Genomic DNA, 25,648 nt, shown 5'->3' on the forward strand with positions numbered 1-25,648 from the left:
GATCGGCACGGTACTACCTCTCGAAAGAAAAGAAGAAGAAAAAGTAAGAGTAGGTGCGTGGTGAAAGCGAAACAGCAAGAAAGCACACCGACCGTACGCGCCTTTGATTGTTCCATGCATACTTGCGTAGCCATGATCGATACGCGCTGTACCAGTGAGGCACATTGTTGATAAGAAAAAGCTATTAACTGCTATTAGTAGTGCAGTGCAGGGGCATGCATGCACTAATTATTGTACTGTGCTAAAAGTTTGGTTTGCTTAATCAGGGGTCACTTGAACTTGCCGCCGTGCAGTTGCCAGTTGCTTGCTTGTCGTGCGCTAGCGCTAAGGCGCGGTCATTGATAGAGCTCGACAAGTACACTGTACATGCCCGGCGATTGGCTGCGAAGCTTGTCACGCTTAGGGTGTGCCTGCTTCGATCCTACGCCTAGCTACAACGGGAAAGGCCACCAGCGGCACCGAACATACAAAAGATGAAGTTCATCGTAACACCGGCCAGCCAACCGCCGGCAATGCAGATGGAACGAAGCTGAGCAGGAGCCGTGGTCGGTGATATTGATACCGTGGTGGTTGTCATATTTTAAATTAATTTTAGCGTGACATTCGTTGAAAAAACTAGCTTGCTAGCCTATACGCACTACACTAGTAAAAGCGATGGAGGATCTGTTTGGAACGTTGGAGTTTTACGGAATTTGTATAAGAATTCTACAGGAATCAGTCTAGTGGTTCAAACAGACCTTTTTTCGGCATTGAATTCCTTTCCTTTACATGTATATATAGCATGGAACTTTCAACTAGTTTTGTTCTACAATGAAATGTGAAATACATCCATACAAGGCTATTTATTTTGCCGCTCTAGCACCTTAGAATCCGATCTAATGTTCTATTAGTATTTTGTTGGGGGTTTTCATATCGTCTTGCTTAATTTTGACAAGAACAAATCTAAGAACGTAGATCCAACTTATAATACGGCAACTTTATTTTTAAAGAAAGTCCGGTAGCAAACACACGGCAGGGATATATTTGTAGTTCACTGTCATTGACAAATCCGAAATAAGCAAAGCTACAAAGCACATGCGAGGGAGAGAGACATTAAAGATATATTCCATCACAAAGGGAAAGAATAGATTAAAGATAGGTTGTCGGCGACTAGTGGCAGGAGATCAAGCATGTTCCATAAACAGAACTATAAAAGTCATTACAAAATATGTTCCAACAGCGGAAGTTCAATAGTTTCAGACTTTCAGAGTGCACCAACGAATACAGAGGTTGGCTGGGAAAATACAAATTTGCATGGTGGTAGTTCTATTGTCATTTGGATTAGCAGCTCATGCATGCATCAACCCTGGATCCAATGGCTGCAATAATCTGAATGAAGAGCTCGTAAATGTTACTGACAGTTCAGATACATGGTTGCTTGCGTTTAAACCGAAATGGTTGCATGTGATGCATTTCGCAGATGGAAACCAGCGTAGGCATTTAACATTCTTAAGCATGGCTAAGCAAAAGATTGAGAAATTCACATAAACTTCCTTTCTAACCGATCTTAAAGCATACTCAAAGAATACGTCTACAGGTTCCCTTCATAGATGTCAAATGCCCAATTTATACATGACCATTTTCATGCTCGTATATCCAAGAAAAGTTTTCGCACTGGTACTCATCAAAGGCACGTATAGCAAGTTAAATGGGGGCAACCATGGCCATCACATTCGCATTGAGAAAAATCAATGCTCCAGAAACACCAATCCAGGTTATAGCACAAATAGTATACCAGTCTACGGCTTTCCAGGCACATAAACCGCCTGTGTATAAAGATCACAGTTCTCAACCCCTGTTTTTCCCCAGCAATCTCAATTTATTAGCTCTTTCTTCTTCCTCCTCCATTTTCTTTCTGCGCAACGCTTCCTCTCTTTGCTTTTGTATCCTTTCCAGCTCCAAATATCGTTCCAACTCTTTCTGCTCTTGCTCAAGAGCTACTTTTCTTTGAGCTTCCTCCACTTTACGCCTGTTCTCTTCAAGCATTCTATCCAACTCCTCCCTCTCTCTTCTTTCTTGTTCCTGTGAAGTTTGATTCAAATATATATTTGAATAGTCATTGAATAAGAAATGTGTTTGCAGTTCCTAAACACAACAAAATTTAAAGGAAAAAATCACCTTCAAGGTTAAACTCTAAGAGGCAACTACTATATATGCATTAACACATAGAAAACTACATCCTTGTGTTGAAACAGAAAATATGATGACCCTGAATCAGTAACAGTTTACTTATAAGTTATAACTAGTAAAACAGCCTGTTGCGCCAAGCAAAAACCATTCCTCAGCCTCCAGAGCACCTTCTATCCGTTAGGACCAAGGTCAATATATCAAAGCTATATATTTCATTGTCAACAATTTACTAGCTCTCTCAATAACAAAATATAATACTGTTCTTATGAACCATAATCAGCTACAGAAAGCATATGGATACATAGAACTTACTGCTTTCTGCCTGGCTTCATGGAGAGCCGCTTCTTTCTCTTTTTGTAGCTGAGAGTCGACCTCGTCAAATAACTTTCTAATACCCTCCTCAATTCGGCGTTCTACGTCAAGTTTCACCTCCTCAGAATTCAGACGTTCCTCAACATTTTTTCTTATAGCTTCTTCGACTCTTCTAGCAAGCTCCTCCTCCAGTAATTTAAATTCAGCTTCCTTTTGACACCTGAAATACAATACCAAATTATACAAGTGGACTTAAATACAAAGGAACTGATTGGTACGTACTACGTAGTATAGACGTATAGTAAATATCACCATTTGCATACACGAACAGCATAATGCTACTACATGAACTGACTTCGTATAGCATTACACTAACCAAGCAATTCCAAAATAAATGTGCAACGATATTGCTAACTGAAACAAGCAAATGTACCATTTCAAGCTGGATAAGTAGAACTATGAAAATGGGCATGATATGTGGAACCACACTATTTGTGAACCGAGTTCTCATTTCTCAAGAGGAAAAACATCTACCGGTGACAGGTTGGATGGCGATGACATGATGTAAAATGGTATTATGTGTGGTTGCGGGGAGGAATAGATCTATAAATAAATAATTGCAGGACAAATAAGAGAAACAATGAGCATGATAGAAACTTTACAAAGTAGGAGAGTTCAATTGAATGTTCTTTGCTTGATTAAAGAAGGTACCATGCTATTCCTATAATAATGCATGAACTGATACGACATCAATCATCTATACATAGGTGTTTGTACACCTAATTTAGGCATATGCACTTTCTACACTTCATAAGTAATGGAGTACACACGTGCAGAAGTTCTTTAAATTACAAAAGGGGTAAACAATTCTAAGAAATAGCTACTAAACCAGCTAGATCAGAGTTAAGAAACCTGTTTACTGGGCTGACTCAACGGTTACGGCATGTTTTAAAAAAAAGCCACAATCTAATCAATTCAACTACAAAATCAGCCAGCTGCACTTTAAAGAAGTGTAGGCCCAACAACAGCAGGGAGAGGCTTGTGTTACAACAATTACTAGTTATTATTACAATTTTTTTCTAGAACATTCAAGAGAGCATATCATTATATTAAGAAAAAAAACAGGGAGTAAGAACCCCTACAACACACACCCACACCCACAGCCATACATTATAGAGAGTTAGATTACATAAGAGCCCAAAATGACTAAGAAATGACCTCAACCTATCGTGGGTAGTCAGCCAAGCCTTATGGGCCGGAACACGGATAGGGTTAAGTATAAGATTAGATATCTTGCTTAGGAATCAAATAAGCCTCTATATAGGGAGAGATGTATCGATCAAGTGAAGAAGAATATCGATCTATTAGGGTTAGTTCCCTTCCATCCCAGCTCTTTTGGTGCAGCTGCCACTTCTTGACTGGCGAGGTCACACTGCATGGATTAGGCCATCTAGATCAAGGTTTGTGACACAACCTGAGAAGGAAACTAACACTATTCACCATCCGGCAGAAGGGCAAGATAGTAAATGTCATTGGCCGCAGCTAGACCTCAGTCAACAACTCTCTAGCGAGCAACAAGGCTCTCCAGCCAAGTTGGGAGAAACACCATACAAAACACAACGGTTACAATGTTCCTAAATCATCCAGGATCCAAGGATGGTGATGTAATTAAGCCCCGTTTTTGCCTGACCATCAAATCTCGCTTCTACTCTTGCCAACCAATTGTCAAAGCAGACATCCTCTTGCTACGGAGAAAGAGCTTGAAGACCAAATTTCTGCTGCAGGTTAAGCCAGAAATCCTGAGCAAAGACACAAGAGGTAAGCAAGTGGTATCTCCGTTTCCTGATCACAGTGAGGGTAGTGTTCAGGATGTGGGAGGCCACACCGAGTGATTCGATCAGCGGTCCAACACTTGTCATGAGCCATTAACCACATAAAAGAATTACAATTCCCTGGAGCCCATGATTTCCATATTCTGTCCCAAGGGCCATGTCACCGCACCCTGAAATAAGCTCCTGTAAGCAGACTTCGCCGTGTGATGGCCAGATATTGAAAAACAGCATATATGAGTCTTCTACCCCAGGTTGCAAAGCCACCTCAAAGAGAATGTCCTAGAGCTCAAGGTATTTGGCAATAACATCAACAGATAGAGCACCTTGGATAAGAACCACCTCACAATACTGTGCGCTTGTTTGACCTTCTGTAGGCAACCAAAGTAAATAGCTGGGGCACCAGACCACAAATCCGTTGCCCATGAAGCCAACAATCAGTCCAAAATAATGTGCAAGCAACATCACCAACTTCTGAAATCACAGCCACAGAAAAGAAGGCACCGGGCGCATTGGTGGACCTGTATAGGGAAAGCCAACCAAGGGCAATTTGGCTCTGTTTTTTTGTAACCAGACATCTCATCAATAGTGCCAGCAAAGATTTTGAAGGTTAGAAATTCCCAGTCCGCCAAGCTCTGGACAGAGACAGGTTTTGGTACAAGCCACAAGCAATGGCCCATGGATATTCTCATCCTCACCAAATGAAACCCCTTCCAATCCTATCAATCGCCTTAATGGCCCATGACAGAAGTTCCATAGCCATTGCCAAATACACCATCATCAATGTGAGCACGGACCAGACCAAGACCCTTGGGCCGGCGCGTGCTAAAAGATCAGCTTTCCAGCCAAGGAGTCGATCAGCTATCTTATCAATGATGGGAGACTTTGTCAATTTCTTCAAAGAGAGGTGAACTCCCAAATATTTTCAAGGAAAATATTGCAGCTCACACGGTAGTTGTTCTTCTGTATTCGTGAAGTCCGTCTCAGTGCACTAGATGGGAAAAACATTACTCTTGTGCACGTTAGTTTCACCCCCAATACATCTCCAAAGAGGTCTAAAATATGGAGGTTAGACCAATATCATTAGCAGATGGACCGAGGAAGAGGATGATTTCATCCACATAAGAGAAATCCGGTGTGGCAAAGCACAAGAGGCCTGACTGAGAATGTCTATTATGAGGATGAACAATGTCTCCAGGTACTCCATTAAGAAGCACCAGTGTTGAGGAGGAGAGGAGCAGCCCATTGATATTATCACACCAAACCATGCAAAACCCCATCTTTTTCATGACCACAAGGAGGAAGGGCCTTGTGATCTCAAGCTTGAGGATGATTGTAGAAATTAAGCCATTTGTTGAACAAGCATTAAATTGTCTTCTACAAATCTCCCCTTTATGAATGCACTTCAATTTTGATAGAAACCCTTTGGTTTAACCGAGTAGCTGAACGATTTGCTTGAATTTCAGTGAGCAATTTAGCAAAGCTATGCACAAGACTTGGCAGCGAGAAGTTTTGTAATGGCAACTTTTTTCTTGAGGGGAAATATGGCGATTTTGTGGTTGCTGATCAGAATCAATTCAAATTAAGTGTGATAGTATAGCTAAGTTATCAAGCAGACCGTAAAGAGGCTAATGCTTGAAACACCATTTTATGTGCAAAATGGAATAATTACTCCTAATAATATCTCAAGATATGACTATAAAAATTTAAGAGGGAATAAAATATGCAGAGATAACAATGTGTGGTGCATTGGAGACAATAAAAGAAGATGGGTACCTTTTCTTTTCTTCTTCCATCCTTTGTTTTACAGTGGGGTTTATTTTCTCTGATACGTGACTTGGACTGCCTGAGTTATTTTCTAATGAACTTGTCGTGCTCCGACTTCTCTGTCTTTTGTGTCTCCTTGGAGATGGTGGGCTTCTATGCCTTCTTGGACTTGGTGAGTTGCTCCTATCCCATAGTGGAGAAGGAGACCGAGTTTTTCGCCTAACGAAAAGGAAAAATGGAACTTTAAAACAGAGAAAATACAGCAGCAGAAATAAAAGCTTATAAGGTTAACTAATTATAATTAACTACAAGTAGAAGAGTGGACATGTCAGTATACTTCCAAGTTCCAACAGGAAAAAGGGTATTGGGAGAGGCTTGATCATTTTTATAGTTTTGATGTGATTTAGTACCCCTAAGTTTTAGTACTATCTGATCTGATTTCAGATGGCGCTCATGTTCTGTTTGTTTTATCTTATCCCATTGATACCATTTCATAAGGGGAAAAAAGAAACATTCTCATTCAAAAATCCTGGACAAATTTCGCAAGGCCTTCCAAGAAAGCAAATCTGAGACCAGGAAAGATAAATGCAGAGAGCACCTGATGTCCGACCCAAAACACTACTGTAAGATGGGAGGGTAATCATCGATAAGCGATTCATGTTTGCACAAGAGGACCTCCGTCAAGATCCGCTTAGTCAAACTAGCTGGGGTAATACATCGAAAATCGAAGCATAAATAAAACAGAAAAAAAAAACAATCTAAGCTCTGAGACCTAGAAATAGAATCAAAGAGATTGGGGGGTGGGGCGGGCGGGCGGGGAGAGTACCGGGAGGCGTAAGGGGAGCGGCTCCGATCTCGTCTGTTTCTCCGGCTGGCGTACCGCGGAGGAGGGGAGCCTCGCCGGCGGAAGGGCGGAGGCGACCGGGAAATCTCTCTAGGCATCCGACCTTGTGCCTCTATACTCCGCACTCGGCAAGGATTGTTGTTGGTCTGGGTTGAGTTTGAGTGGGCGCGCCCGTGACCGCGAGGAACTTCTCACGAACGGGTTGCCTTTGGTTTAGGACGACATGAGACGTTAGATCCTGTTTGATTTGATGCAAAGCATTTTTGGGAGTGTAGTTTTACAAAATAAATACTTTAATTTTAGAAGTGCCATAAAGTATCTGAATGTAATAAATTTTATGGTTTTGAAAACATCAGTATATTACTAAATTTAAGAGCTAAATCATTTTGCAAAAATAGATATGGCTATGACAATATTAAAAAAATATCTCCAATAGACTATTCAAATGCCTCTCCAAATTTAGGCCATGTTCGTTTGAACTTTTCACCACTTCTGGTCTACTCACTTTTAGACTTTTCAAAAGCCAAACGGCTCCCCATAAACCAAAAGTCCTATGGTTTTTGGCTTTTAAAAGGTCCAAAAACTCCCAAACTAAACAAATAGGCTCTTAGAGCATCTCCAAGAGACTTTTCATATCCTTTCTAAATGCTAGGAATAGAGATTTTGTTGAAAAACTACTCTCCGACAGCTTTTCTAAATGGTCATACAAATATAGTCATCTTCTATTTTGGATTTTTCACTAGCCCATAATAAAAGACGAGAATGACTCTTTAGAGTACGCATGAGATATACTGATATACATAACTGTTGGAGAATGAGAAGATATATAAAACGATTTTTATGCAAATGAATCTTCAAATAATTATTTATAGAGTGAGATTTAGGAATGGTCTTTGACATGCTCTTAGTAGCTCTTCGTCCACGCTAAAGTTGGATACGCAGTTTCGCTTGTCATTTGGCCTCTTTGCGCGCTTCGTGGTTTATTCCCGCCTGTTGTGCCCCTTGCCGCGTGAACGTGGCATGCACGCATGCCCTCTACTGCTTCCTCCCACGATGACGACGAGCACCTTCCATAGTCACAACGACCTTCGCAGTCGTTTTTTTCTTTCACTACTACACAAACTTTATTGGAGGCGGGCGTTTTCGGTTTTCCGCGGCGGGCAAAGCCGTCCGCCGCGGCCTAGAGGCCACGGTAAATCGTGGCTTAACCGTGGCGGGCGGCCTTGTCCGCCGCGGTTAACCGATTTACCGCGGCGGGCGGTGTAACGTGCCCGCCGCGGTAAATATACTTTTACCACGGCGGGCACGTTAGGATGCCCGCCGCGGTTAATCGTTAAAAAAACAAAAAAAAAAGGAACCCGCCGGCGAGCCCATTCTCGAGCCCATCGACGAGCCCGTCCCAGCCCAATACTGGAGCCACCGCACCTCGCTGGATCCGCCGCCGGGGTCTCCTCCTCGTCGGATCCGTCGCCGGATCTACGCCGACGCCGTAGGTTGGGGCCGTCTTGCCATGGATCCATGCCGCCGCCGTGTGGATCCACGTCGCGGGAGCAGGGAGTCAACGCGGCCAGCCTGGATCCACGCATCCACCCTGGATCCGCTGTCGTGTGGATCCACGTCGTAGGGAGTCGACGCGACCGCCTAGATCCGCTGCCGTGTGCCCATCCCTGCGCCGCGCAGCACCTCGCCTATGAGAGAGAGAGATAGATGAGGGAGGACTGAGAGGAGAGAGAGGGAGAGACATACCGGGTGCCCTGGATCCACCGCAGACGCCACCACGCGGGCCTCGCCGAGCGCGCCTCGCCGCCGCCCTGCCTCGCCTCACCTCGCCGAGCGGCGGCGCGCGCGCCTCGTCGCCGCCCTGCCTCGCCTCGCCTCACTGAGCGTCGCCGCGCGCGCCTTGCCGAGCCGAGCGCCGCCAGGGAGAGGAGGGGAGGGGGCGCGTCGCCGGGGAGAGAGGAGCGGAGGGAGGAGGGACGCCGGGAGGAGTGTAGGGCAGGGGAGAGAGAGTGGTGCGGCGCGAGAGAGGAGGGGTAGGGCAGGGGCGAGGGAGAGAAGTGTGGTGCGGCGCTGAGGACTCACAGTGAAACCCTAGGCTCTTGTATATATACGTGACCTCGGAATTGGATCGTATCTGGGCTCTGGATCGGGCCGTATTTACTGCGGCGGGCCTTATAAAATGCCCGCCACGGTAAATCGATTTACCGTGGCGAGCACCTTAAGATGTCCGCCACGGTAAATATGGTATTTTCTGTGGCGGACATCTTAAGGTGCCCGCTGCGGTAAATAAAAAATACGTGCCGCGGTAAATCGTGGGATTTACCGCAGCGGACAAAAATAGGTGCCCGCCACGGAGTGAAAAAGTGTAACGCTGCGCAAAATCGTTTATGTAGTAGTGTTTGCCCATAGATTTGATGGGGGTAGAGTTGTAAAGGCACATGACGTTATTGTGGCCCTCGGTGTATCCATGTAACACCCCAAAATTTACCACTTTTGAAAATAGAGTTAAAATAATTTATTTGTGAATTTTTGTGCACATGAAAACATAGGAAAATAAAAAATTTCATTAATTTAAAATTTATCATAAGGTAGAAACGTGTTTGTTGCATTCATGTCGGTCGCATCTCGTGTTTCTATGTGCAAAATGTGTGTTTTTTATAGGTTTAGTAGATGAATATCTATCTCTAGGAATTTTCCACCTTCTTTCTAGAATTTAATTCCTACCTTCTTCACCTTAATCTTTATATTCCATGTTCCAAACAATCTTTTTATGAGCTCAAAATACTATATTTGGGTTCATCATGTTCCATAATGTCTCTGGGAATTTTCCCCGAATTTTCAGAGCTTTCGGAGTATTTTTCGCGGCTTAAATAATAATTCTAGACTTTTTTGGAATTATTTTATCCATAAAATTAATTAATTCCGAAAATAATAAATCTCTCATTTATCCCAACGCTCAAAGCCCATGTGCAATAATCCTAGTAAATCTCAAAGGCCCATGCATTTATTCACTAATGGACTTTAATGATTATTTAGGCCCATTAATAAATGTGGAGGGGGTAACATCAATTAGTACCATATCGCTAGTTGACATGGATGTGGGGAGTTTTTCTTCCTATATATATCAACCAACCCCTTAGGCAAAGCACACCAAAACTACTATATGGAGAGCCCCTAGTTTAGAAAATCTCTCGTGTAGCAAATTATATTTTTCCCTCCTTCTCTTGCCGTCGCCGTTGCCGTCTGCTGCCTCGCCGCCGTCTGCAAACCGCTGACGAGCTTCGCGTCAAGCAACGTCCGCTGCCGCCCCGTCGAGCTCGTATGTCATCGATCTTCTACTTATTGCTGGAGCTCTTTGTCCGTAAAGACACACCGCCGCCGCCCCGAAGCCCAGTCCTGCGCCCGACCGAGACCCAGCGTCGCACTGCGTGAGTCACCGAGATGCGCTAGCTTGCAAGCCAAGCCGGCCATACTGCTGTACCCAAATAAGCCAGCGAACGCCATGCATGCCTGAAAAGCCAAGTACGGTACGTGCACCAACAGCACATACATCCTTCACATTTTTTCTATAATCCATTCTTTACTGTATGGTCTTTTTGTTTAAATAATTAGCTACAGCTTCAAAACTCTCCTAGCTTTGTTTTTAGTGCGATCAAGTACGGAATTTGTAATGACGTGATCGCGGCCTATTAGCGTTGTTTGTTCTGTCACGTGCTTATGTGTTTTGAGTTAAATATTAAATTAATTAATATGGATGCAATACTTTGTATAATTAAAAGCAATGTAAGTAAACATCAATCTTTCGTAAATAAATATTAATTTGATTATTGAAGGTTATGTAAATATATTTCTAAATTAAAAATAACATAGGGTTTAACATTCTCCTTTTCATATACTAATGTTAATTTGATTACTACTGACATGAACGTGTTTTTAAATTATAAACTACTTAAGGTTAAACATGTTTCATATGTTAAAACTAAATTAGATGCTCTCACATGAAACTTTCTTGTTGCACAGTTAACTTTAATTTGCCTAAACTATATAATAATATTTATAAATAAAATATGATTAGTCTAACCCAGATTTTAGAATTAAAATATGTTTTGTCTAATCTGAATTAACATGCTTCATATAGTTTTGTTAAATTTAAACAAATCAAGCAGGTAGTTTTTTCTTTACTTTTATAATATAAATCTCCCGGTAGTCGTTCCTTTCAACGGTAGTTCCGTTCTCGGTGTTTCTTATGATTTTGTGACCGTAGTGACGAGCTCTCTTTTAGTATGTTGTTTTTCTCTCGTGTGGTGAATTGTTCTTAGTTGCTTTTATTTGTTGCTTGTATGTTTGCCTATGCGTGGTGCTTGCTATGAGTAGATCGAGAATCGTTTGTGAGCGATAAAGATCGGAAGGTGATAACCAGAAGCAAATTATGAGGAAGTTGAGCAAGCTTATAAGGCAAGTATAGTATGGGATCTTCTTTGTTACCTATACACCTTTAATCATTTAATTCATGCTGCATGTGTCTATCTTGACTACCACTAAGGATATCATAGTCTTTTGTATTTGTACCTTGATTCCTATTGGGTAGCTTTGCTAGTGCTCAACAACAACCATGATCTTGTAACTTGACCAATGGTATATGCAATAAACACTAAAAGATGCTTTTTAGCAATATGGAATAAGGGGGCTAGAGCATTGGGCTATTTTATGGTGCTCTAGATTTTTCTCCCTAAGGACTTATCTGTAAGTGATCATTCGAAACTTACAGTACAGCTGTGAGGGCTATATGGCTCTGTCTTTAGCTCAGTATGAGGACCTTTTCTAGCTTGTTAGAGGTTACCTTTATGGCATAAGAAGGGTGTGTTCCGGGTTGAATATAGTGTGGCCTCTGTCCGTCAGTGTCTAGGCTGCGCGTCATTGTGCCTGCCGGAAGGGGAGCTCTACATTCGTAGGCCACAGAAACCTAGCGGTTCTAACTTGTTAGACGAACTTTTGAAAGGCTTCATAGTGAACTCTGCCGACCTTCCTTGGTAGTGGGTCAAGAGGTTGGCCGCCTCGGGCGAAAGGGTAAATCACGACTCACAGTGAAAGTGTACAACCTTTGCAGAGTGTAAAACTGGTATATCAGCCGTGTTCACGGTCACGAGCGGCCTTGGAACCCTTACGGAATAGATGATGGACACTAATGATATGAATGATGAAGATGCTCACTAATGGTTAATTGTTTATGCTATTCATTATTCATGTTTACCTGATCATTTGTTTATGGGCTTGTGATAAACTTGTTGCTACTCAATTGCTAAAAGATGACTCATTAAAAGCTAATCGCAGTTAACCAGTGTCAGCCTTTTGAGCCTCATGAACCCCGTGTTATATTTGTTGAGTACGACATGTACTTACGCTTGCTTTATTTTTAATTATTTGGATAAAAATTCCGGATGGGTACCAGATTGCTAGAGTTTGAAGAAATTAGGCTTGTGATCAACCAGTCAGTTGTCCTTGTGGATTGGAGTCTTCGCCTGAAGATCGAAGTTGTCTTTCCGCTGTCTATACTATGAGGTTATATTCTCTGTACTAATACACTATGCATTTAAGCATTGTCTATTGATATTACCCTTATTTGTAGCTATATGTGAGATTTGATTTTCTGGGCTCACATATGGTGCGTATCTGGTTTTGTTCTTAAAACCGGGTGCTACAATCCAAGAGATCATAGGGATAAGCGAGGGGAGCAAACTCACGGCCTCTTTTTCACCTACGGTTCGGGATCCTAGCGTGTGTGTGGCTATCATATGACAGCATGTTCATTTGATCTTGTTTGGCTTATAAGTCATGGCTAAGATTTGGCGTGAGAGAAAAAATATTATTCGTTGGCTGATAAGTCATGACTTATAAGCCGAATACGACCAAGCGAACAGGCTGTGAGCCCTTAAGAGACAAAGACAAGACTGGTTTAGCCCCCACAAATATTGAAATGGTGAGGAAATAGTTCACATCGTGTTTTGTGTGGACGGAGGTGAGGAACTATCTCCATTCCCGTTCCCGATCTACCGGGTCCTTAAAGTGCTTTTTATTCCTATGTCTATGCAATTTGATGGTACTGAAATATTAATTTTATAAATGAAATATTTATATACTAAACTATTCTATCATAAATATTTAGTGTACTAAGTATTTGAAGATCTATTGAAAAGATTAATATCTTTTGATGATGAGTTTGTGACTTTATTGGTTTACTGGCTGTTGGTATTTTGTTGATTTTGTAAGAAGTTTATGCGAGGCTGAATAGTTATCAGGCAAAGATGGGGTGTAACACCCCGGTGTTATGCCAGCATTTAGGCACTGCAAATCATGCATGTCATGCATCATCAAGCATCCTAATCATACATGCCTAATCATGAAAATAATAACTGAAACACTGCTTCGAAACATAAGAAACATGTTGTGAAACCTGAATATTGCATACACTTGTTAGAGTTGTTTTGCCCTGATTTTTGCTTACTAGGTTAGTAGAACTTGTTTAGTTATGATTGTAAATTATCTAGAATTGTTTAGCATAATTTTTGGAGCAAGGTTTGTATTCAAATTATTGCCAAATTTTGCTTTATAAATAATTCCCCAAAAATTAGGGTTTTGAGTTAAAATTTAATTTTGATTTTATAATTCAAAATCCAGATAGAATTAGACTTTGGTCATACAATCAAAGTTGTAGAGAATTACATTCTAATCAACTTTCATTTTTGGTACATTTTTAAAAGATGTCATTTTCTTGCTCAAAATGATATTTGAAAACTGGTGTTTGAAAATCTCTTGAAAATATAAATTGAAAAAGGCTTCCCTCATTTCGCGGGCCGCCGCCTCGTTTCCGGCCCACGGCCGAAGCCGGCCCGGCTTGCAGCAGCAAGCCTCCCGCCGCGCCGCGCGCCTCGCCAGCCCAGCCCAGCGCCGCGCCTGGCCTGCCTCCGCGCTCGCTCGCCCGCTGACGCGCCGCGCCGCGTCCCGACCAGCGGCAGAACATGCCCGCCGCGTGGCGGCCATGTGCCGTCGCCGCCGCCGCGCGTCGCAGTTGGCCTGCGCCCGCTCCCACGCGCCCGCCTACATCTGCTGAAGCTGCTGCGCTCTCTTTCACTCTCCCGCGCTGCCTCTCTTCTCCGCCCGCGCCGAGCTCGCTCGCTCCCCCTCACCGCAACCTCCGCACCCGCCGGGCAAAATTCGCCGCCCCTCCTCCACCTCGGCCAGCAATCGAGCGCCAGCAGCTCCGCCTCGCTCTCCGGCACTTTGTGCTCGCGCTTGTGCCGACTGTTGAGCCCAGGTAGCGCCTTCTCGCACCTCGCCATCGTCGGCCATGGCGCCGCCGTGCTCGGCCGCCGTGGAAGGCACTCTTCCTCCATTTCTCCTCCCTGCCTAGCTACATGCCCGTATTCGCTAGCTTCTCGCGAACCGCATGCGCTCACTCGCTTGCCCTGGCACGGCCGGAAAATGGCCGCCAGCCCCGTTGGCCGAGCCGCGCCGCCGCGACGTCACGGCGCCGGCATGGCCTTCGCCTCGGTCGAGCTGGGCCAAGAGGCCATGGGCCAACGCCCGGCTAGGCCGCCTCCCTTTCCCGTCGCTCGGGCCGCGCAGGCCAAGTGTGGCCGTGGGCCGGCTGATTCCCGCGGGCCGGCCCAGTAGCAATAGGGTGTTTGTTTTCAATTTTTCTTTATTATTTGAAAAGAGAAATGGTTTGGAAAATGTTTGGATACTCAAATTTGCTCCAAATCTGTTGAAATAAATTTTGCTAGGTTCGTTATGACCAGATCTATTTGGGAAAATTATTGCATGTCATTTTTTAGATACTTTTCTGTAGAACTTTATTTAATCATAGATATTGCTGATAACTTGAAAAATATGTAGAAAAACCTATAGGCTTCAGAAAAATATGATTCCAAGTTTGTTGATCTTCTTATGTAATGTACTTCCTAGAAAAAATATGTGTCATGCATGTGCTGAAGAAAAATTTTGAGGTGTAGTTCAAGTGCCTTTAATGGCTGATTTTTGTTATTTTAGCTAGAGAGCAAACTTTGTATAAAACATGCATGTGATAATTTTTGTACAGTGATTGTATGCTATGAAGGTCATAGGAAAAATGCTAACTCTGTTGTTTGACACTTTTCACAGTACAAAGTATTTTCATGTTCATAATCATGCCATAGCTTGTTATTTTTGTGTAGGCTAATCCCCCCATTCAAATACCATGAAAATCTGATGGTAGACTACTTAGGGTAGTACTGTGCTATGGTAATTTTCTAAGAGTTTTCTAAGTAATAAAAATAGATGTTACTATTTGAACCTATTATTAATTAGGGTTTAATCAAGTGTTGCTGAATGTGTGATTAAGAAATTAGTAAAGCTTTGGTGTATCTTTGAAGCATTTAATAAGATGTGTTGATTTAGCATATTAGTAGTAGAAGAGAATGCAGTAGATGACATGTGCTTGTAGTATATGTTTTTAGATGATGTTGACTACCTTGCTTTCAAACATATCCATTGTATTCATATCATTCGATGCACCGCTTGCATAGGCACTTACGCACATTGCATCATACAGGATCGCAAACCGAGAACCCAGTCGTCATACCCGAGGAGCCCGAGGAGCAGTTCGAGGTGCAGCCGCAGGAAGTGCCCGAAGCCGACGAGGAGGACGTTGAGGAACTTCCAGAGTGCCCCGATCACCGCCCGAGCTCCTTCGAGAGAGGCAAGCCCCGGAGCATTTTTCTCCCGGTTTGCAATTTTTAATTAAATACTTTACTTTAATTGATGCATTACGTTCAGGAGTTGTTTGCAACCGTTGCTGCATTATACCTTGGCTACCTTTGTTATACTATATCCTTGTTACCCTGGTATCCGCAGTCGAGTCAATGCTTAGCTGGCTTAGACCGGTAGAAGTCGGGTGATTTTCTGTCACCTACGAGCTATAGGTGGGTTAACTGGATCTGCTTGGATGACTATGAAGTCATGGTATAACTAAGTGTTAAATGAAGTTGAGACCGGATGAAGACTTACAGAGTTTTGGACTGTAGTGCTTTCCGTCTGTGTCGATTAAGGACCGACCGTTGTTGGGCCTCGAGTCATGTTGAACGCATGCCTTACATTTAGCTGGCCGGATAAAGTACCTTCCGACCGCGAAGCTGGGAGATTATTCGGGTCGAGTAGATTGCCCGCAGCGCACTGTGCTAGAGCAGGTGTGGTAGGACACGGGGGCGAGATGATAAGACCAAAGTGCAGTCGGTCGGCCCCCGAGTACATGTGGTTCCTGGCAAACTCGAGATTCCTGGATAGTTGACTCGGTGATCAATATCTCACTTTAGCGGGTGAATGAGGTTTGTGTAAGGAATAAATCACCAGCTGGTTAGGAATCGATTCGAATCGCCATCGCTCCTGGATAGTGAGCACTTGACTTGAGTGACTTCATCGTAGTAATATTGATGGAACACTTGGACAGTTATCATGAATATGACATTATGGAAATTGTTTAATGATCATTGGTTATCATTATCTGCTTAATCGCATATTTGCTCTAGTATAGGTGCAAATCTAGTCGACAGGTTAATAACAATTAACTTGACAATAATGCTTTTGAAAAGGGTCAATGCTAAAAATGCTTCTTTTTGCAAATGAGTCAACTACCCTACTATAAAGCCCTTCATAATCCTTGGTGTCACTTATTTTCGGTTATGTCGGGTAAGTCTAGCTGAGTACCTTCTCGTACTCAGGGTTTTATTTCCACTTGTTGCAGATAGACAGATGTATTACGGCTACTGTATCAACTGCCTTTATCCTGCGATGGATGATGCTTAGGACCATGGGCATGGTCATTCCTTACATCTCGTCTGATGCTTTTGTTGGAGATGATCATTCGCTGTCACTATATTTGAACTCCGTGTGAGTATGTGTGGTTTGAACAAATGACTTCCGCTACTTTTATTCAAACTTGTTTTGTAATAACTATGTTTAAACTCTGATGTATCTGAGACGCAAACTTTTATGTAATATGTGATGGTGACCGCTAAACTTATTACGATCTTGGCTGGAATGGAAGTTGGTTTGAAATACTTCGTGATTTCACGGACTACCAGGTTATACGGGCTTAAGTTTGCCAAATCGTCTGCTCTGGCGGATGATTTTCTTACTTAATTTCGTATAATTGGTCGGTTCTATTACATGGGGATATGAAAGAAATAATCTCCAACTGCATTCGTAAGGACAAGGATGAGAAGTATTATTTCCCATGAAGATAGAGATGAAAAATGTGATGAAGATGATAGGAGAGAATCTAACCCCCGACGGGAAATTCATTGCTGACATCTCTATACACAGAACCGATTCACATCTGTCACTTGATCTGCGAGTCACAAGCGCCACATTAAAAAAGCATTACCACATTTGATATTTGTAGCTGCATCTGGATGCTCACATAGAGACATCTAGCTTAAAAACTATTCTATCCGTTCATAAAAGGATATAATTCTTACTTTTTTAATAAGAAATAAAAAGCTTCAGAGTTGGACTAAAGTTAAGAAAGTACTAATATTTATAACATAAAAATAAATTAATTGTGAATTATATTTTGGCAGTAAATCTAGTTAGAGATATGGAGTAAATGTTTATATTGTTTATTACAAACTTGATTAAAATTAAGCTAGTTTAACCTGCGTTGTTGTACAAATCTCATAGTTGTTGCATCTTTTTTTTCTTCAGAAATACTATACAATACACATGTGTTTTAACGTAAAAAAACATATGGATTTTCTCTCTCTTCGACTGTCTGTGCGTAAGCCCGGCTGTATATGCATGGTCTGGTACGACGTTGATGTGTAAGCCCGGTACTGGGAGGTCACCGGTTCACCGACCTTATCGTACTTGAGACCAAAGGATGTCATCGTCAGCACACGGAGGCGCTGGTCGGAGTCGTAGTCCTCGGCCACCCGAGACTAGATTTGTCCTCTTGTCTTGCATAAAAAAAATTGTTTATTATGATATGTAGATCTATGATTTTATGATTTATGATTGTCTGAAGGTAGAAAAAGGCTGGAGGTTGTTGGATCTTAATTCTATGGTGTAAAAAAATTTATGTGTTAAAACTGCATAAAATACATGGTTGTTGGGTAGACCTGCTCTTTATTTGTTTCTTGAGAAACTGTTGCATGTTTTGATAAACGATCGGAATTGACGGTGCTGCCTGCTTTGTCGTTGAATTTTGGTTGGGTGGCCGAAGCGAAGCCCAACCTGCCCACTCCACCCCACCCCATCATCTAAACAAACGCCTCGCGCCCCACCTACCCCCCGGCCCCCGCCCTCCTCGCCCAGTGGGTCCTCCGCCGCCGCATCTCCCATCTCCCGTCTCTCCCTCTTCCGCCTCCCCTCCGATCTCCTTCTCCTCCGCCGCATCACCTCTCCCGAACCCTAGACCCACGCGCGCGCCCATTGCCTCCGGTCGCCATGTCGGCCGCTCATCTTCTCCGCCACTCCCGCAAGGTCTGTGTGCGTGTCCCTCCCCCTTTTCATGGTATGCAATTTTGTGCCATCAAAATGTGTTCGATCTGTCCGATCTTATGCGGGTAATCGCGCCGATGCTTCCTCTTCGCGTGTTGTAAATGTTGATGGATTTTGCAAGCGGGGAGCGAATAGTAATCTATGGATTTTTTTATCTCCCCCGGCTGCTCCGCTGCTAGCAATCATGGCGCCAATCACTCATGGACGTGGGCTTCCGTGCGGATGCATTCTGGAACTAACCATGCTGTTCGATCCGTGCTGCATGTTTGTGTAATTACGTGCACACGATGCGGGTGGTTGATTTTTTGCAGTTTATCATGTCATAAACTGGAGATTCTATCCTGTTTTGCCCCCCCCACCAAAAAAAAAAGGTTGGTTGGAGGATCAGTTTGGATTGTAAAGTAGAGGTCTTGCAACTGTCATGACATTGACTGGTTGTTTTGCCAAAACCTAGACTATGACTGTGCCCTCTTACATGTTGTTCTCACTTATCATTTATTTCTGCACTCCTTTTATGGGTTGCCATCGCTCCAGCTAGGTTTCTTAAGAACCTTTTCTGCACGCCTTTTATGGGCTGCCATCGCTCCAGCTAGGTTTGTTAAGAACTTGTTCACGTTCAACAGCATAGTGTGCATCCCTCAGTTTGGTAGATTCCATGTACCCTGTTTCACGTGTTTTTATACTAAATTGAGTTACCAAGTAATCTACCATTCTGTTTCTACCTAATGTTTCTTTCTTCCTTCACTTCTACAGCTGCGGAGTTTGCAAAATGCTGTAGGTTGTGAGAATTTTAGTCTTGTTCGGCATTTCTCCAGCGGTTCTGGATCCTTTATCGCCAAGGAAAACGGTATTTGCTATCATTCTCATCTTTCTTTTATTTTCTTCCCTCCTTTTCAGTGACCCATTTCTGAGGAGGTCAATAGCATCTGTAATGTGTCCACTGAACTAGATTAGGGAATGCAGATTCTCGGTCAGGCTACATACGTCTGATAAACTGTTTATTCTATCCAAAAGGCTTATTGCTTTATTTGTCGATACACTTGTGCTATTGTTTTGATTATTGTTCATGCCTCTTAATATCATCTATGTAGACATGTATGCCACCTTATGTTGCGAGTGCACTTATTATTAGATGCTTTACAAATTCATCTATGCTCTTTTCAGTCAGCCTGGATTCAAATATGTGATATAGAAGCATCATTAATTGATTTTCTCACATTTGTGCAAATAACATGAAGTGGTAAAAATATAATTTGGTTTTGGCATTTTAATTACCAAGCTTTGGATTATGGAGTTGATACTTTCATTTCATGACATGCGAGTGTCTGATTCATCACTTTATTATTTTGGACTTCCGGTGTGAACCTGTTTCAGGAAGTAGTTGTTTTGATTTCTGAGGGAATGTGTATAGTGAATAGTTCTCATTTATTGCATGCCCTTCATTGTTGCCATTGAAAATATCATGCCTCTGGTTGCGTCAGGTGTTGGAAAAAGAACCAGAGGTACCAGATTTTCCCAGCATAACCAGTCTGCAAAAGAGCTCGAGACATTCTCACTAGGAGTAAATGGAAGCTGCACTTGGAGAAGAGCATCCAACAGCCTTACCCCAAGTGCTGCTAGCAGGCTCAATGGTTCATTCGCATGGTATGTATCTTTCTAACCTAGAGATGTATTGGAATGCATCAAATGCAAACTACATTAAAGTGGAAAATGAGAAGTAGAAATGTTGACCATTGGATCAGTGCCAGAGGCTTCCACATGAGTGGGGTCTAGGGAAGGGAAAAACCGAGGCAAGCCTTCCCCCCGCAAAATATTTGAAAATACCCCTGGCTTATTCCACTATCCACAATTTAATGCACACACAAATGTCAATCTGCTCTGCTGTAGAACTATAGAACTCAATCTAATCTGATGAATAATATTGAAGTTTATAACGCTCAGTATTAATTTTAGTTCCCTCCAGATATGCCCTGACCTTGATGTTCCAGTCAGGTCTTGGTAAATACTCTGAAGCTGTTTTGACATTTTTTTGGTTGTTTATTGGCAGTGGACAGGTAGTTTCAGCACGTCCATTCTCAAGTAGTGCAGGTACTGTCCTTTTGTTATACTTTTTTACGCTTTTAATTGGGAAACCTTATTGTTATGACTAGTATATTTCTAAGTGGATCCAGTCCCTTCAAGAAATATTTGCAAAAATGCAGGGTTACTTTCAAATGCTTGTACAAAATTTGCATCTGCTGGCATTCTGTTTTACTTCTTTCATAAAGTTGCTCCTCTCTGCATCCTGTCTTTTCAATATCTCATTTGTTCATTCACGCACATGTTGATCTGTATTCTGTCACTACAAGTACAACACAGTCAGATGACTCAGATCCCTCACTGCACCGCACCCCACCCACCCATTTTTTCTGTTGAACTTCGGATGCATTTTTGTCCTGCCAGCAAAGCTTTTAGCTTGTTTGCATTGCATTGACAAATTTGAGTATCTTCCAATATTGGGTGTGGTGTCTGCATCTCTTTGTTTCCTATCTCGAATGCTTTAATTCCATTGGCAAAAGCATGGTCCTGTGCTTTCTTATTAACATACTGTGCTTATTCCAGACCTGCCTCCACATCAAGAAATCGGGATGCCGTCTCTTTCGCCTACAATGACTGAGGTATATTTGTCACCCAAAAATCGTTACTACAAACTGAATGATAGCTGAACTGAAACCTGTATTGCTGCTTGTCTTTATTCTGTAAAATTCTTTGTAGGGAAACATTGCCAAGTGGCTTAAGAAGGAAGGAGACAAGGTCTCCCCTGGTGAGGTTCTCTGTGAGGTGGAAACTGTAAGTTTCTTATAATTTGTAGAAGATATGGAACATATGTTATTTGTATTTATTTTTACTTAAGCTGCAGCAGAACCAAATAACATTTGAGTGGATTTCTGGTGATCAGGATAAAGCCACTGTGGAGATGGAGTGCATGGAAGAGGGCTATCTCGCTAAGATTATTCAAGGAGATGGTGCAAAGGAGATTAAAGTTGGCGAGGTACATATTTACTGACTAAAGAATAAATATGATTTTGAGACATCAGTTATCAGTGTAGATAATAATTTGGCCCATTCTTTTCCCTTAGGTCATTGCTATAACTGTAGAAGAAGAGGGTGACATTGAGAAGTTTAAGGATTATAAGCCGTCATCTTCAGCTGAACCTGTAGCTCCTGCTGAATCAAAGGCTCAACCAGAACCTTCCCAGCTGAAGGTGGAGGAAAAAAAGCTTACCCAGACTCCTGAGGCCAAGGCCCCGAAGATTGAAGAAGCTTCTCAATCTGGAGATCGCATATTTGCCAGCCCTCTTGCCCGTAAACTGGCTGAAGATAACAATGTCAGTTCTTGTTATGTCAGCTGTATTGATAGTTTTGATGAATATAGTAGTTAATGTTGAGGGTTTAACAGGTCCCACTATCAAGTGTGAAAGGTACTGGTCCTGATGGGCGTATTTTGAAGGCAGACATTGAAGATTACTTGGGTGAGTTATTACTTCTATGGTTGAAAACATTTGATCTCTTGTAAGTTCTAAGCTTATGCATTTATACTGCCAAGTTAAATTTGGATGTCTTCCCCATTTAAGTACCTGCCATGATTGATATATAGTGTTCTGTTTAGTTGGCTGGAATTTTTCTAGATGGCCCAGTATGTATTCCCCTTGCTAACTGCCTGTTGTTGATTGTTGTATATGGTGTGTTCTAGTTGTTGAGTCTGAATCTTTAGATTATAACGTGTGTCAGATTCTCTATATTAGAACCTTTCAGGATTGATACTAGAATTTTGAACAGCGCAAGACTGAGTCTCTGATTTGGCATTGTGGTTGATTGTGGTAGCCAACTTGCTGGAACCACTTTTAACAGTTCATTGTTTAACGGATTTTAAAACCATGTTTCGAATCAAGCATTTCTGCTTTCTAAATAATAACTGGAACGTGATAAGAGAGAATTTTGTGTGAGAAAAAATAGGGAAAGATTGACCTTTGCATGACAGGTTTTACTAGAGTTTAATCTGATTTGCCAAACATGGTGCCAAGAATTTCAAGACTGTTTGTGCAGCAGCCTGGAAAAATAAGCTCAACCCAAGTGTAAACTGGCCCTAAGTGGCGCCATCACATGCTTTTGTTTCCCTGCAGGGTTATGCTAGTTAGATTCTGCAGAGAAAAGTTCAATTCACTCAGTTGTTTCCCTGAATCCTTGTTACACTTGTTTAGTTACTTGATTATTTGACTTTAGGTTATATAATGTTATTGCCTCACTACATCATGATTGTTGCATCTTATTTCATTTGTGTAATAAACTTGTAATAATATCCCATGTTTTCGCATTTTGGATTCATTTAGCTGAACCAACTGTAATCTAACTTCTGACCCCCCTGGTGTTAATGAAACTTCTGTAGCCAAGGGTGGGACGAGGGAGGCTTTTGCAGCTCCAGGGCTAGGTTATATCGATATTCCAAATGCACAGATAAGAAAGGTAAATTTTGATGGCCAGAATGTTAGGCAGCATTTTCATATTTAGATGTTAACAGCCTGAGAATGTGTTGACCAGGTTACCGCGAACCGCTTGCTAGCATCGAAACAGACCATTCCTCATTACTACTTGACAGTAGATGCACGCGTTGACAAACTTGTCAAGTATGTTTCTAACCTAATTTGTGATTTACAGAGCTCTTTTCGTTGGTGGAACAGCACTGATTCCTTTATTACTTCTAACTATGAGTTCCTTGTGTCATTCTAATCCACAGGTTGCGAGGTGAACTGAACCCACTGCAGGATGCTTCTGGTGGAAAGAAAATATCAATTAATGATCTTGTCATCAAGGTAATTGTGGGTTCTCCCTTTTGGTTTGGTATTCTATTGTGCATTTAGGTTTGTTTTTGTTATTTGTACTGATATTCTATTAATTTCCTCTCTGCTGTGCAGTAATGAATGTCTTTATTTGATATGCAGGCTGCAGCTTTGGCTCTTCGAAAGGTCCCACAGTGTAACAGCTCATGGATGAATGATTTTATTCGCCAGTAAGTTCCGATGGTTCATTTGTACTGGGAAGATATTTTATTATCTCTTATCCTAGAACAGTTAAATATGGTACTTATTTCTGGTACAGATACCACAATGTGAACATCAACGTGGCCGTACAGACTGAACATGGATTGTTTGTTCCAGTAATTAGGGTAAGCTACTCCAAATATTTCCTATGTGTTCTTTCTGTTGTTTGTAAATTGGTACTTCTTTTGGAGAATTCTAACTTCTACTTATGCTGCAGGATGCAGACAAGAAGGGACTTGGTACAATTGCTGAGGAGGTGAAGCAGTTGGCTCAAAAAGCAAGAGATAATAGCTTAAAACCAGCAGATTACGAGGTATGTTGTGCATACTAAGTGTGCTAAGCTGGAAAGTAGAAATGAGAAAAATTCATGACATATTGGTGCTGCATTTTCAGGGTGGCACCTTCACCGTATCAAACTTGGGAGGCCCCTTTGGAATTAAACAATTCTGTGCCATCATAAATCCTCCTCAGTCAGCAATTTTGGCCATTGGTTCTGGTAATGAGTTCTGGAACATTTCCACTTATATGCTAGCAGTTCTCTGTTTTTTTAAAAGCCATGTTATCTTATTTGTGCTAACCTGGCTTTTAGCACTTGGACCAAGAATCATACATAATCTTGAATATAGTACCGCTGAGTGATTAGTAATTTAGTTCTGCAAGCAGGATGTTTAACCTAAACATTAGTTGGCATGTGTTTTGTTTCTATGCTATATTTGCTACTTCAGAATGATTTAATAGCTTCTTGTTTCGCTAGCAGTGCCTAATGTTCTTTCATGGTTAATTGCATTCTTTTGAGCAGCTGAGAAGAGGGTGATACCTGGTTCCGCTGAGGTTCAGTATGAATTTGGTTCATTCATGTCAGCTACACTGAGCTGTGACCACAGGGTTATAGATGGTAAGCTATTGGTCGTTGTGCGACGTCTCCATGTACTGTGGACTAGGACTTAACTCTGCTGTTCCTTGAAACTATGCAGGTGCAATCGGTGCGGAATTTCTGAAAGCTTTCAAGGGCTACATCGAGAACCCTACCTCAATGCTGCTGTGAAGTTAGGATGGATGACCTAACACAATTCTTGTCAAGTTGTTAAATAACCAGGCCACCCAAAACTGGCGTCTCCAAACCAATAGCGCAGAGCCGTCTTCTCCTTTTTGATATTGCCAGTGTTAAGTAGGATCAACGGATACAGGCCTTATTGAGGTCATTTTTGGGTTTGTCCTCACGGACAATTGATGGGAATAAATATGAAAGAAGCCGACATGGGAAGGAACTATTTGCTTCATGTTCGCTTGGCTTATAAGTCGTATTTTTTCAACCAATGAATAATATTTTTCTCTTGTAACAAATCAATTAACAGTAATTTCAGTTAAGGCTTATCAGCCAAGCGAACAGGGCATTGATTTTTGAAACATTGCTATGCGATTAGAAAACTCTAAATCTGTTGAGGTTTTCCACAGTAAGCGTGATTTGGTGTGTTGATATCTTGATAAGAGTGGTAATCATGTATTCGTTTAAGATGTTATGATACATGTCGGCAGCTGGGGAGCAACCGCAATGTTATTCAAAAGCAGTTCATAGAGATTAAAATAATCTTTATTAGTTAGCTAAAATAATGTGAGACCAGTTCATAAAGTAGCCTATAATGGCCTCGTTCGCTGGTCTGAAACTGGTGGAAAAATACTGATTTGGCTGAATTGTTGCGAGAAAAATACTGTTCCGGCTGAAAAAGAAGCCGAACAAGTTGAATATGGGGTAAGTCGAACAGGACCAATAAAAGATACCTTAAACTTATGGACTACATATTTTGTTAGCTGCTTTCTCTATTTTAAATTGAGCCATTTCAACTTTCTTGGAAGGTAAAGCATCTTAGCAAAAATTTGATCAAAATTATAGAAAAAATTACAAAGACTTGTAACTTTAAATAAGTATATGAAAATATAATTAATAAAGAATCTAATGATATCTATTTGGTATTATATATATTATTATTTTATTATATAAATTTAGTTAAATTTGAGATGCATTGACTCTCAATAAAACTGGAATAACTTATAATTTGGGATGGAGCGACTTATAACTTCAAATAAGTATATGAAAATACAATTAATGAAGAATCTAA

General features: G+C 41.8%; 2 protein-coding genes across 3 annotated transcripts; one reads left to right on the top strand and one right to left on the bottom strand.

The window, feature by feature from the left end:
• Positions 1 to 1,275: 1,275 nt before the first annotated feature.
• LOC136463043 (uncharacterized protein At1g10890-like) lies at positions 1,276 to 7,154 on the bottom strand. 2 transcript variants are annotated; one of them, XM_066462087.1, is made up of 5 exons: positions 7,094 to 7,154; positions 6,904 to 7,047; positions 6,087 to 6,296; positions 2,482 to 2,701; positions 1,276 to 2,061 (listed from the first exon to the last, which is right to left on the bottom strand). In XM_066462087.1, exons 2-5 carry the CDS (start codon positions 7,017 to 7,019, stop codon positions 1,828 to 1,830), a joined length of 780 nt encoding a protein of 259 aa, XP_066318184.1. In that variant the 5' UTR covers positions 7,020 to 7,047; positions 7,094 to 7,154; the 3' UTR covers positions 1,276 to 1,827. The 2 variants fall into 2 exon arrangements, with proteins under 2 accessions (XP_066318184.1, XP_066318183.1); XM_066462086.1 differs by having other exon boundaries at positions 1,277 to 2,061; positions 6,904 to 7,118.
• Positions 7,155 to 18,246: 11,092 nt separating this feature from the next.
• LOC136466880 (dihydrolipoyllysine-residue acetyltransferase component 2 of pyruvate dehydrogenase complex, mitochondrial-like) lies at positions 18,247 to 24,989 on the top strand. The gene is made up of 18 exons (XM_066465394.1): positions 18,247 to 18,435; positions 19,207 to 19,300; positions 19,935 to 20,097; positions 20,501 to 20,541; positions 21,055 to 21,110; positions 21,208 to 21,282; positions 21,392 to 21,484; positions 21,573 to 21,821; positions 21,893 to 21,965; positions 22,880 to 22,956; positions 23,032 to 23,117; positions 23,228 to 23,303; positions 23,433 to 23,500; positions 23,590 to 23,656; positions 23,749 to 23,844; positions 23,925 to 24,027; positions 24,331 to 24,426; positions 24,506 to 24,989. The coding sequence occupies exons 1-18, from the start codon at positions 18,400 to 18,402 to the stop codon at positions 24,574 to 24,576; spliced, it is 1,620 nt and encodes a 539-aa protein (XP_066321491.1). The 5' UTR covers positions 18,247 to 18,399; the 3' UTR covers positions 24,577 to 24,989.
• The last annotated feature ends 659 nt before the right edge of the window (positions 24,990 to 25,648 follow it).

The sequence above is a fragment of the Miscanthus floridulus genome, chromosome 7 (assembly GCF_019320115.1).
Source record: "Miscanthus floridulus cultivar M001 chromosome 7, ASM1932011v1, whole genome shotgun sequence".
NCBI classification, from domain to species: domain Eukaryota; kingdom Viridiplantae; phylum Streptophyta; class Magnoliopsida; order Poales; family Poaceae; genus Miscanthus; species Miscanthus floridulus.